Consider the following 14,046-nt stretch of genomic DNA (forward strand, 5'->3'; position numbering starts at 1 on the left):
TCCTTTCCCAGATTTGAGACATTCTCAGCCACTCCTGTACTTTTGCCTGGAGAATCCCACGGACAGAGGTGCCTGGTCGGCTGCAGTCCATGGGGTCGCTAAGAGTCGGACACGACTGAGCAACTTCCCTTTCACTTTTCACTTTCATGCATTGGAGAAGGAAATGGCAGCCCACTCTGGTGTTCTTGCCTGGAGAATCCCAGGGATGGAGGAGCCTGGTAGGCTGCCGTCTATGGGGTCACACAGAGTCGGACACAACTGAAGTGACTTAGCAGCAGCAGCAGCAGCAGCTATTACTTAGAAGCGGGCAACAGAAGATGAGATGGTTGGATGACATCACCAACTCAGTGGACATGAGTCTGAGCAAGCTCTGGGAGTTGGTGATGGACAGGGAAGCCTGGCGTGCTGCAGTCCATGGGGTCAGAGTCAGACATGACTGAGTGACTGAACTGAACAGCTATTACTTCCTTAAATAAGCTGTTTCCTTCTCCTTTTCTTTTCTTTCTGGTACACCCATTGTCCTTATGTTGCCTTTCTAATGGAGTTGGATAGTTCTTGTAGTTTCTTCATTAAAAAAAAAACTTAGTTCTTGCTCCTCTTTCACCTGAATCATTTCTCAGTTTCTGTCTTTAAGCTCACTAATTCTCTCTTCCATATGGTCTACTCTATTTCTATTGTTTTTTAATGCCATTCTTCATATCATTTATTGAGTTCTTCAGCTTCATAACTTGTTTGGTTCAGAGTTTCAGTCTCTTGGATAAAATATTCCTTCTTTTCATTAATTTTTTCCTTAGTTCATTGAACTGTTTTTCTGTTTTCTTGTAGCATGTTGAGTTTCTTCCTGATAGCTATTTTGAATTCTCTATGAGACCACGTAGAGATTTTAAGTGATTTTAAGTTTGGTTTCTGGAGAATTGTCATTTTCTTTTTCTGATGCTGTGTTACTGTGGCTTTCCATGGTGCTTGATGAGTTAGTTGTTCCTTTGCTGGCATGCTTGAGGTAGTGAATACCTTTCTCATTTAGGTAAAACTTTATTTTCTTTGATTCTCACAGTTCAACAGGTTGGTAATTAGAGTTCTTTCTTTTGTTTTTCAGTAGATGGCACTGCAGCACAATTTGTAGCTTGGTTTCGCTGACCTGAGCTGCCTCTGGCTATATTTAATTGGCACTTTCTGCCCTCTATCACCTCTGCCAGAGGTGTCACCAGTGCCCTCATCATCTCTGCTTCTTTCCTGTGGGGTTACTGGTGCCTTGATGCTGCGAGAGTTGCTGTCGTTGCTGGCATCACCACCAGGGACACCAGGATGGCAGGTCTCTCTGCCACAAGTGGGGTTGCCTGTGCTGTGGACTCTGCTGCAGCGGTGAGGGCAGGGGAGAGCCAGGTTTGTGGGTGCTGTAGGATGGAACGGACTCATGGGCACTGCTGTGGCCCTTCCAGTCTTCCTTAAGCCTGCTCTGTTCTATATTTTGCCCTCATTGTTGCCAGAATTGCTCTTAGTGAGGTCACTAATGCTCTCCTCTTGGTTAAATTTAGTGGTAAATTCTCAGGCATTCTTATATCATCCATCAGTCACATTTGGCACAGTTGATCACTCTGTTCTTCTTAATACACTGACTTCACTTGACTTCCAAGATACCGCACACTTTTTTTTTTTTTTTACTTTTTTATTTTGTATTGGAGTAAAGCCGATTAACAATGTGATAATTCCAGGTGGACAGCAAAGGGATTAAGCCATACGTATACATGTATTCGTTCTCTCCTAAAACTCCCCTCCCATCCAGGCTGGTTCATAACATTGAGAAGAGTTCCCTGTGTAATACAGTAGATCCATGTTGACACCACACTCTTTTCCTCACTGTTACTCCTTTCTGGTTTCGTCTCTTGATCTGGGAAGATCTGTTGTACATTATTGTGACAATAGCTCCCAAATCCTCCCCTGCAGTCTATCTTCAGCATAGCAACTAGAGTGACTGTTTTTACACCATGCCTCTGCTTACCTCTGCAGTAGCTTCACATATCACTCAGAGTAAAAGATGGTGGTTTTATAGCACTTAACAATGGTAGTCAAGGCCCTGCATGATCTGCCCTCTTTGCCCTGTTCTCTCTCTGACCTTGTCTCCTTCTGTTCTTCCCCTCTCCTACTCCATTCCTCTTATACTTGCTTCATTAATAGACCTTGAACATGCCAGGTAGGCTGCCTTTGCAACAGCAGTTTCTTTTGTCTGGCACACTCTTTCATCAGAGGCATGGCATGGCTAAATCTCTTACCTCCCTTAGGTCTTTGCTGAAATACCACCTTCTCAATGAAGCTTACTCTTGTCACTCCACTTAAATGGCCCTTATCTGTATCCCTGGCATTCTGAATTCCCTATATACCCTAATCCACTTCTTTTTTCATAGCATTTATGACTGTTTTTTTTTTAGTATTTATTTATTTAGCCATACCAAGTCTTAGTTGCACATGTGGGGTGGGGTCTTCAAACTTCATGTCTGCATATGGGATATTTTAGTTGCAGCATATGGGATCTAGTTCCCTGATCAGGGCTTGAACCTGGGCCCCCTGCATTATGAGCACAGTCTTAGCCACTGGACCACCAGGGAAGTCCTTCTTTATGACTTTCTAACACACAGTTTCTTTTTAAAATATGTTTAGGTTTATGGGCTTCCCTCATAGCTTAGTTGGTAAAGAATCTGCCTGCAATGCAGGAGACCCTGGTTTGATGCCTGGGTCGGGAAGACCCCCTGGAGAAAGGATAGGCTGCCCACTCCAGTAGTCTTGGGCTTCCCTTGTGGCTCAGCTGGTTAAGAATCTGCCTGCAATACGGGAGACCTGAGTTCATTCCCTGGGTTGGGAAGATTCCCTGGAGAAGGGAAAGGCTGATTACTCCAGTATTCTTTCTGGTGTAGAGAACTCCATGGACTGTATAGTCCATGGGGTCGCAAAGAGTTGGACACAACTGAGCGACTTTCACTTAGGTTTATTACTTGCTGCCACTAGATTGTAAGCTCTTTAAAGGCAGGAATTTTTATCTCTTCTGTGCATTAATATTTCCCAGTAGCCTGAAATAGTCCCTGGCACTTAGTAGCCACCCAAAAAGCATTAATTGAATGGATGAATGAACTGATTAACAGTAATAATTAACATTATTTTCTAAAATGTTTACATGTTGGAAATATATGAATGTGACATTCAGGTTCTGATTCTGTGCAGGAATGGCTATTCATACAAGGTGGCGGTTGCACTGTCTCTTTTCCTTGGATGGTTGGGAGCAGATCGATTTTACCTTGGATACCCTGCCTTGGGTGAGTGTATTTTATTAAAAAAAAAAAAAAAATTCATATGAAACTTGTAGGTAAATGTACCTGTTCTTAAAGATTAAATCTCTGCATACTATTAATAGTTAAGATTCCATTTAGCTGGAGTTGAATAGTCAATGTTTTTCTCTGATTACAGAGCTAGCAGTTAGCTCTGTAGTGAACTTGGGTAAAAGATACTGACTTTACTTGGTTTTTTTTTTTACATCGTTATGAAAACACACACTCAAGACAGTGTAGTCATTAAGATAGTAGACTGGGGTTGTCATTGCTAGTGCTATGTACACATTGGGTATTCAATAAATGTTTTAGGAATAAATGCATATCTTTTCCTATCCCTCCAAAATTATTTGCCTTCTACCTGGATCTCTATCAGTGTTACTTTGGGAATAGAAACTACTTCTTTCAGGAGAAGTTGGGGTTGTAACTGCAGCAACCAGTATAAGCTGGTGTGGAGCCTGATTATTACCCCTAGCATCCCTCCCCACACCTTCCTCCTGGTTATAATCTTTACATTTACCATAGTTACTAATGCTTCTGAAAGCTAGTTACATTTGATGATAGCTTTTGTTTAAATAATACTTTCACGTGTCTCCCCTTATTCGAGTCTTAAAACTCTCTGAGTTTATCATCCTGTTTAAATCTGCTTTAACAGGTAGGGAAATTGTCACCAGAGAGGTTAAAGGATTTGCTACCTCTGGAGGCCTTGCTTTATACTCTGATATATTTGTTATCATCATTGTTTTATGGATAGGGAACTTGTCATGAGATTAAGAGATTTACCCAAGGACACTCAGCTAGTGACCTGAATTTGAACCCAAATACTCTGGCTCAAGAGATCATGCTTTATTTACTGTAGTACTTTGCTTCTATATTAGCCCTTCAGTGAGGAGTTTTAAAGTTTCTGAGTGCTCTGCTTTCTAGCTACCAAAGCTAATCTTATTCTTTCCATCTTGCTACCCACCAGAGATCAAAGAGGAATCTTCACTGTGAGGTTCAGTTCAGTTCATTCTCTCAGTCGTGTTCGACACTTTGCCACTCCATGGACTGAAGCACACCAGATTTCCCTGTCCATCACCAACTCCCAGAGCTGGCTCAAACTCATGTCCATTGAGTCAGTGACGCCATCCAACCATTTCATCCTCTGTTGTCCCCTTCTCCTCCTGTCGTCAATCTTTCCCAGCATCAGGGTCTTATCTAGTCAGTTCTTCACATCAGGTGGTCAAACTATTAGAGCTTCAGCTTCAACATCAGTCCAATGAATATTTAGGACTGATTTCCTTTAGGTTTGACTGGTTTGATCTCCTTACAGCCTAAAGTACTTTCAAGAGTCTTATCCAATACCACAGTTCAAAAACATCAATTCTTTCGTGCTCAGCTTTCTTTAGGTCCAACTCTCACATCTGTACAGGACTACTGGAAAAACCATAGCTTGACTAGATGGACCTTTGTCGGTAAAGTAATGTCTCTGCTTTTTAATATGCTGTCTAGTTTGGTCATAGCTTTTCTTCCAAGGAGCAAGTGTCTTTTAATTTCATGGCTGCAGTCACCATCTGCAGTGATTTTGGAGCCCAAGAAAATAAAGTCTCTCACTGTTTCCACTGTTTCTCCATCTATTTGCCATGAAGTGCTGGGACCAGATGCCATGATCTTAGTTTTTTGAATGTTGAGTTTTAAGCCAACTTTTTCACTTCCTCTTTCACTTTCATCAGGAGGCTCTTTAGTTCTTCTTTGCTTTCTGTCATAAAGGTGTTGTCATCTGCATATCTGAGGTTATTGATATTTCTCCCTATAATTTTGATTCCAGCTTGTGCTTCATCCAGCCAGGCATTTCTCATGATGTACTCTGCATATAAGTTAAATAAGCAGGGTCACAATATACAGCCTTGACGTAGTCCTTTCCTGATTTGGAACCAGTCTGTTGTTCCATGTCCGGTTCTAACTGTTGCTTCCTGACCTGCATACAGGTTTCTCAAGAGGCACGTCAGGTGGTCTGGTATTCCCATCTCTTGAAGAATTTTCCAGAGTTTGTTGTGATCCACACAGTCAAAGGCTTTGGCATAGTCAATGAAGCAGATGTTTTCTGCTTCTCTCTCTTTTCTTCCTTATATAAATTTTATGTCAGGATTAAATAAGGGAAATGTGTTGAGGGTGAGATTAAATTAAATTTAATAAGATCCAAACATTCCTTTAAGAAAAATTTTCTTTATAGATACTTTATGTATATAGCATTATTTCCTCTAATTGATTTATTCTCATACTTGTGCTGCTTTAGCTGAACCCTTTTTTCACCATGAAGCCTTATTTTTCTAATATTCTATTTTTGTGTTTTTAACTGTGTTAACATCTGTGATTTCTCTTTACATGGCAATAATTGGTATATTTTGTTTTGGCCATCTGTAGCATTGAAAGATTATGGATTCTCAAAAATAATAGCTCTTTTGGAGCAGTTAATGGGGGGAGAGATACTCCTTTCATAGTGATATTACTTTAAAGTGTAAATATTTTCTTATGAGAATAACAAAGTGTAGTGTGTTTTTAAGCCCCAAATTTCAAAGTCTTTGGTTATTGTATTCCTTTTTTCAAGTTTGGAGTTACCAGTTTGGACTGGCATATTATATCCACAGATCATGAGACAAATAAAGGTACAGGGATTTGTAGGTTAAACTCTTCTAAGATTTGAAAGCTCTCCTTTATTGGTATAGGCACAAAAAGAATAGAACTACCCAGTTACCAAATCATTACAGAACGCTTGGGCTTTGGCAAACAGCAGCTTCAGTATGAAATAATCTACATTCTCTAAAATGGTTACACAGAAGAGTATTTGCAAGACTCAACCTGTAATAAAGCAAAAAATACCCCCAGTTTTTTTAAACACCAAAAATTAATCTGTGTACTTTTTATTTTATACCCAAATAAATCCTTTTATTGAATTTGTATACTTTAAATGTAAAATTTAAGTTACTAAACTATAAATAAAGTACACTGAAAACATGAGCTTTTTGAATATCATCTGGCAGCAAAATCTTTTTGGAAGAATATATCTACGACAGTAATGACTTGGGATAAAAATGGATCCTTCTTGATTAGAAACATTTTTATTTGGAATTCCAAAACTTTAAAATCTAAATACATCATTTCTTTCCTTGATAAGATAAGTAAATAGGATCTGTACAAAGAGACCTAACAACTTTTTTACTTGGATAAAAAAATCAATCTACTTTTGGTTATTCACAAATCCCTCCCTCCATCTTTTAAAAAATTAGTTTTGGTGCACCAAATAATGAAAAACATACAAGTAATGGTTTGCATTGGTTTTTATATCAAAAAGATTGTCCTCTGTATACCGGTGCCAAATCGAATCTTGCAGACAGAGTTTTGGATGAAGTAGAAAAGAATAGCTTTATTGCTTTGCCAGACAAGGAGGGACATGACAGACTCCTGCCCTCAAGAACTGTGTGTCCCAACCCAGGAGGATTTGATGAGGAGTTTTATAGCACTAGTTTCAAGGGTAGGGTTGCTGACAAGTGAGCATGTGTGCAGGGCCTGCACTCTGCTAATCTTGTCTCAGTTAATCTTGAAGAAAAGTGAAAAAAGTGAAAGTCACTCAGTCATGTAGACTCTTTGTGACCCCATGGACTATATAGTCCATGGAATTCTGGCCAGAATACTGGAGTGGGTACTCTTTGCCTTCTCCAGTTGATCTTCCCAACCCAGGTCTCCTGATTACGGGCAGATTCTTTACACCAGCTGAGCCACAAGGGAAGCCCAAGAATACTGGAGTGGGTAGCCTATCTTCTTTCCAGGGGATCTTCCCAACCTAGGAATCAAACTGGGGTCTCCTGCGTTGCAGGCAAATTCTTTTTCAACTGAACTGTCAGGGAAGCCCTAATCTTGATGAGCCTCTCTGATTCCTGGCCTCTTTTGGCTTGTTGGCTGCTCCTCCCCTGATTAGCAACTGTTCACATCTGCCATTTGGAACTCAGGAAAGGTCATGGAGGCTGGATTCTCTTCCCTTCAAAAAAGAAAACAGGGACAGAAAGGGCAGGAACACCACAGGGTCCTGGTCATTTTCAGTTTTAATAAATGCTGTTTAAAGTGTATGCTACTTTGTGTTTTTCAAGTTGATCATAGATTGTTTCTAGTTTTTTGATAGTCATACAACAAATATTCATCAAACTCTGCCATACTGTTCAAGGAATTGACTTGAATGAGACAGATGAGAACCCTGTCTTCAGGAGTTTACATGGCATAGGAAGACAGAGAATTAATGAACAAACCAAGAAATAATTTCTGATCAACACTGTGATGGAAATAAATAGGAGACGTGTGATAGAGTTCTGGGCCTGTTGGGGGGAACGGCATGCTCGAAGAATTCTCTGAAGAAGTACCCTGAGATGAGAAGAGCTGCAGGAAGACCACCGTTGGAAGAGGGCATCATAAGGGCAAAGGCACTGGCACCGTTCCATTTTCTTCATAGAGTAGCAGTTCATTGAAGACAAACGTTTTTCAAACCATCTCTTTTTGGCTGTGCTGGGTCTTTGTTGTTGCACGCGGGCTTTTCCGGTTGTGGTGAGTGGGGGCTGCTTTCTAGTTGTGGCTTGCAGGCTCAATAGTTGTAGTGCAAGGGCTTAGTTGCCCAGTGGCCTGTGGAATATTCCCGGACCAGGGATCAAACACATGACCCCTACATTGGCAGGCAAATTCTTAAGCACTGGACCACCAGAATGCGAAGTCATGTGGGCCTTAGGAAACAAAATGGTTGTCTGAGGAGGTCTTACAAATAGCTGTGAAAAGAAGAGGAGCAAAAGGCAAAGGAGAAAAGGAGAGATATATCCATCTAAATACGGAGTTTGAAAGATTAGCAAGGAGAGATAAGAAAGTCTCCCTAAGTGATCAATGCAAAGAAATAGAGAAAAACAATAGAATGGGAAAGACTAGAGATCTTGTCAAGAAAATTATAGATACCAAGGGAACATTTCACGTAAAGATGGGCGCAATAAAGGACAGAAACGGTATGGACCTAAGAGAAGCAGAAGATATTAAGAAGATGTGGCAAGAATACACAGAAGAACTGTACAAAAAAGATCTTAATGACCCAGATAACCAAGATGGTGTGATCACTCACCTAGAGCCAGACATCCTAGAGTGCAAAGTCAAGTGGGCCTTAGGAAGCATCACTATGAACAAAGCTAGTAGAGATGATGAAATTCCAGCTGAGCTATTTCAAATCCTAAAAGATGATGCTGTTAAAGTGCTTCACTCAATTTACAAGCAAATTCAGAAAACTAAGCAGAAGCCACAGGACTGGAAAATGTTAGTTTTCATTCCAATCCCAAAGAAAGGCAATTCCAAAGAATACTCAAACTATTGCACAGTTGTACTCATCTCACATGCTAGCAAAGTAATGCTCAAAATTCTCCAATCCAGGCTTCAAGAGTACATGAACCATGAACCTCCAGATGTTCAAGCTGGATTTAGAAAAGGTAGAGGAACAAGAGATCAAATTGCCAACATTCGTTGGATCACAGAAAAAGCAAGAGAGTTCTAGAAAAACATCTACTTCTGCTTTATTGACTATGCCAAAGTCTTTGACTGTGTGGATCACAATAAACTGAAAAATTCTTCAAGAGATGGGAATACCAGACCACCTGACCTGCCTCTTGAGAAATCTGTATGTAGGTCAAGAACCAACAGTTAGAACTGGACATGGAACAACAAACTGGTTCCAAATTGGGAAAGAAGTAGGTGAAGGCTGTATATTGTCACCCTGCTTATTTAACTTATATGCAGAGTACATCATGCGAAATGCTGGGCTGGATGAAGCACAAGCTGGAATCAGTATTCCTGGGAGAAGTAGCAAAAACCTCAGATATGCAGATGACACCATCCTTATGGCCAAAAGCAAAGAAGAACTAAAGAACCTTACGATGAAAGTGAAAGAGGAGAGTGAAAAAGTTGGCTTAAAACTCAGCATTCAGAAAACTATGATCATGGCATCTGGTCCCATCACTTCATGGCAAATAGATGGGGAAACACTGAAAACAGTGAGAGACTTTATTTTCTTGGGCTCCAAAATCACTGCAGATGGTGACTGTAGCCATGAAATTAAAAGGCACTTCTCCTTGAAAGAAAAGCTATGACCAACCTAGATAGCATATTAAAAAGCAGAGACATTACTTTGCCAGCAAAGGTCCATCTAGTCAAAGCTATGGTTTTTCCAGTAGTCATGTGTGGATGTGAGAGTGGGAGTATAAAGAAAGCTGAGCACGAAAGAATTGATGTTTTTGAACTGTGGTGTTGGAGAAGACTCTTGAGAGTCTCTTGAACTGCAAGGAGATCCAACCAGTCAATCCTAAAGGAAATCAGTCCTGAATATTCATTGGAAAGACTGATGCTGAAGCTGAAACTCCAATACTTTGGCCACCTGATGGGAAGAACTGACTCATTGGAAAAGACCCTGATGCTGGGAAAGATTGAATGTGGGAACAGAACAAGACGACCGAGGATGAGATGGTTAGATGGCATCACCGACTCGATGGCCATGAGTTTGAGTAGGCTCTGGGAGTTAGTGATGGACAGGGAAGCCTGGCATGCTGCAGTCCATGAGGTCACAAAGAGTTGGACACGACTGAGTGACCAAACTGAACTGGACCACCAGAGAAGTCCATGATCCATTCTTAATGTTCTTTTTATAAACAAATTGAAGGAAGGGAAACTGTGATATTTCCAAAATACTCTGTGAAGAGGAATGCAATTCAGAAATAAATGAGTGAATGGATATAATACATATACTGAATGAGTGAATTTCCTTGGACAGCTATAATAAAGTGCAATTAATGAAAAAATAATTAAAGGAATTGTTGTATAAGATGGTGAATAAAAAGTTCGGGATCTTTAGGAAACAAAAAGGTTGAGAGAACTTATTCATTTCAACAAATATTGAGCATCCCCATGTGCCAGGCAATGTTGTAGGTACTAAGGACACAGAAGTAAACAAGACAGATAAAAGACCCTTCTCTAAGGGGACTTTCATGAGACAGATGGTAAACAAATGTAAAATATGAGGTAGGTGATAAGTGTTTTGAAGAGAACCAAAAGCATTATTTTATGTAGTATCTATATTTTAATATTTTGGAAATTATTTCCAGCATGTGTTATCCCAGTACTTAGATCATTGTTCTACTGTATATCTAATACTAATGGGGGGGGGTGGGAAATCATCTAATTTACCCACATATTTCAGTCTTACTTGTATATTTCCAAATGTGTGCCAGGAGGTGATCTCATCCATTCTTACAATTTTAGCTGGCATCTGTTTGTAGTTGATGCTTAGAACTACCCTTTCACGAAGAGTCTTGCTTCATATCATCTTTATATCTCAAATGGGATGTCTGGAGAGCAGCTCAGGTTTAAATATAGGAGAGAGATTACTCATCCCACCCTCCACCCTCAATCTGCCTCTTCTGATTTCATCATCATGTTTTTATGTTGTATTATTATATGTCCTAGATTCTATGCTCTGTTATCATCTGGTTTAGTACTGTAGCTCTAAGGTTGGAGCCAAGGACAGAGATGTACACAGAATTGGTGATTTTGACTATAGAGCTAATAAGAAACATAAGATGCTTAGGAAAAATGTATAGAATAAATTGAAGATAATTAGGTTACTAATAGCATTTTGCTACTTAGTTAAAAGATCAGTGTATTTTTTCCAGATTACTTTGTTATGCCTTGACAATATTTAACTTTCTACTATAAATATATATTAAAATTTGTATCTACAGTGTATTAAGTGTACATATATAAGGGTTTAGGACTAAAAGATGTTCTGTAACTCTGTGTGCTGAGATTTAAAGATTTATTTTCTTAGGCCTTTTCTTTTAAGAAATTTTGTAAGATTACATTGAGTTTTTACTTCAGATTGTATTGTTTAAGTGAATGAATCATTTTTTGTAGTTTTTCTATTTAGAGGGTCTTTTAAACTTTTCTCATATTTTTAGGTGAAGATTTGATTTTTTTTTTTAAGTGTTAATTTTATACTCTTGATATAAAGCATTTGTGGTATATGTAATGATTTATTGGGAAATGGAAAAGTTTATTAATATTTATAAGGTTTTCCAGGTTGTAAATGACTTTACCTTCTTTTCTAGGTTTGTTAAAGTTTTGCACTGTGGGGTTTTGTGGAATTGGGAGCCTAATTGATTTCATTCTTATTTCAATGCAGGTGAGTTAGTTTCAATCTAGAAGACAAACTACTTTTACATTCAAATTTGAGTTCTGAGGTACATTTTAAGTATGTTAGAAAGCAGGTAGGAATGCTTTTTCATTTTTCTTCAAATGCTAGATCTAAAGGATCCATGGCCATGTTTTCAAGTAGCATTTTCCAACCTGTGCTCAATTAGTAGTTCTAAAAGACATAAGAACTTCTTTTTTTTTTTTTTTTAAATAGAGAAAAGGTTTCATTTCTCTTTATTTTTTTAATTTTATTTTATTTTTAAACTTTACAATATTGTATTAGTTAAGGATCTGTGCTCAAGTATGATTTGTAAATGTGAGTGCAGCTGAGATACAGATTTCTTTACTGGAGAATTTCTCAGACGCTTAAAGATTTGTACTATGAACCTCTAAGAGGGATTAAGGTTATAAATATTTCCAACTTATTGTCTCTTTTCCTGTTACAGCTGCATTGTCACTCACTGTAAAAGGATACTGGTGGGAGTCTTGTATTTACATATGAATATGTAGAGGCAGAAACCAAATTTTTTTTTGCACTGGACAGGTTCTCTATACTAGTATTCTCTTGGTTGCATATTGTAGAAACTGAAATCCAGCAAGCTGCAGCCTAAAAAGAAAACAGGAATGTCTGGGAGCGCTCTGGAAAATCCAGGAGTGGGGCTGGTATTGGACAAGACCAAATCCATACAGTCAAATGTGCTCACCACTCCCCTCCTCTTCATCTCTGCTTCTCTGTGTTAGCCTCATTTTCTCCTGCTGCAGAGGTTTGTGGAATGCTAACCTTAAGCATTCAAAAGTCCACCAGATATTTCCTATTAAATTATACTGAACTGGTTGTGGTTAACTCAGGGGGATTCTTAAATTAGAGAAGAGATGAATTTATCACAACAAATGTCACAAAACAGCCTTTCAGTAAGCATTTATGGAGCACCTAATTCTCCAGCAAGTGTGTCAGTGTGTATTGAGATTATCTTCAGTTTTGCTCTTCTTTTTCATACAGTATTTCCATTCCTTAATTCTGTCTGCTTGATGTTATCCTTATGCTCTAAAAGAAAGTCAAAATCTAGGAGACTTTTGGTAACATACTGTGAGGAGGGGACCATACTGTGAGGAGGAGGCAACATATGGACCAATAAGATACCAGAATTAAACAAGGAAAATATTTGGTTTTAAAGTTGGAATTTTCCTGTCTTTATTCATAAACATATGCCTAACCAAATATCCTGCCTTCTCTGACTGTGGGACAGGCAAGCAGGCATGAAGAGGCTAAGGTTCTTCTGCACATATGCTTGGAAATGGGTTTCTCACTTAAATAAGGATCCAAGGAATTTAATGTACTATTGGGATTCTTTAAGGTATACAGAATTCAATGTCTTTAAAACCCAACCATTTAGTTAATATTTCACACTAGGTTCTTTCTTTGGTGATATCAGTGCTTTGTAGCTTTATTTATGTCAAATTATAGAGCTTATTTGTTGATTCAACCACTATTTTCTGGTACACATATACATGAACTTTTCAGAACTAATAGTTCTTTTCTTAAATATCTAGAATTGAGACTATCACATCGACAAATTATTGAGGGAGATTTAGAATGTTTGAATTTCTACACTAGGTTTCCCTAAATAAGACATTTTAATAGGGATGACCACTGTAGACTGCTTTCAGACCAGGCAAAAATTAGTCATTTTTCAAAAGTAGCCAAGTAAGATATATAGCCTTATTCTACCTGTTGTTTAATATATTTGACATGTGATGTTGACTGTATTAGATTTAGATAATTATTTTTTCAGTCAAGTAAGTTGTTACTATAAATATCATAAATTATGTTAATATTTTTGTCTTGGATATACTTTTTCAATTTCTCATAAACCTTTTACATTCTGTCATCTTTGTTTATTCTTCTTTTCTTCTTTATTTTGTCCATCCCTAATTCTTTTCTTTTTACCATTAAATATTATTCATCAATGAATTGCAGTGTTTTTTCTTTTGGGCTGTGATCCCAGAACTATATTGTGCATGAACTCAAGACTTATAAAAACATACTTTACTTCACAGTGTTTATAAGAAAAATCCAGGAAAATCCTCCTTAAAAAAATAGGTCTGGTTATTTCATCTTTGAACTGAAACAATATAAAGTATAATGCATATATTACTAAGGTAAGTAAGCTTTAAATATATCTATACTTACTAAAAATGCTTTCATGAGTTTATCTGTTAGTAAACTTTTGAAGTTTTTTCTTAAAAAATACGCAAATAGCACTGTGTGAATGAATGGTATAAAACAGTACGTAGAATTAATTCATTTGTTGTGTGCGTTCAACAGAGTTTAAATCAGTGATACAGTTTTTCAGTTATATGCAACTTTGTGTATAACTGCTGTGTATATTGGAGAAGGCAATGGCACCCTACTCCAGCACTCTTGCCTGGAAAATCCCATGGACAGAGGAGCCTGGTAGGCTGCAGTCCAGGTGGTTGCTAAGAGTCGGAC

The 14,046-nt window shown here is 38.3% G+C and overlaps 1 protein-coding gene across 4 annotated transcripts in view; it reads left to right on the plus strand.

Annotated features, from left to right (window-relative positions):
- TM2D1 (TM2 domain containing 1) overlaps positions 1-14,046 on the plus strand; it is a 48,590-nt gene that overhangs the window by 21,660 nt on the left and 12,884 nt on the right. For 2 of the 4 annotated variants that reach the window (XR_011463699.1, XM_005891232.2), the window contains exons 4-5: positions 3,214-3,305; positions 11,471-11,544. Coding sequence is in view for 3 of the 4 variants with exons in the window: in XM_005891232.2 (XP_005891294.1) it covers positions 3,214-3,305; positions 11,471-11,544 (166 nt within the window). In the remaining variant the exon portion in view is untranslated. Of the gene's footprint in view, positions 1-3,213; positions 3,306-11,470; positions 11,545-12,137; positions 13,716-14,046 lie in introns of those variants that run through there. The other 2 variants (XM_070367934.1, XM_070367935.1) reach the window with 2 other exon arrangements.

This window comes from Bos mutus, chromosome 3 (genome assembly GCF_027580195.1).
Source record: "Bos mutus isolate GX-2022 chromosome 3, NWIPB_WYAK_1.1, whole genome shotgun sequence".
In the NCBI taxonomy this organism is placed as follows: domain Eukaryota; kingdom Metazoa; phylum Chordata; class Mammalia; order Artiodactyla; family Bovidae; genus Bos; species Bos mutus.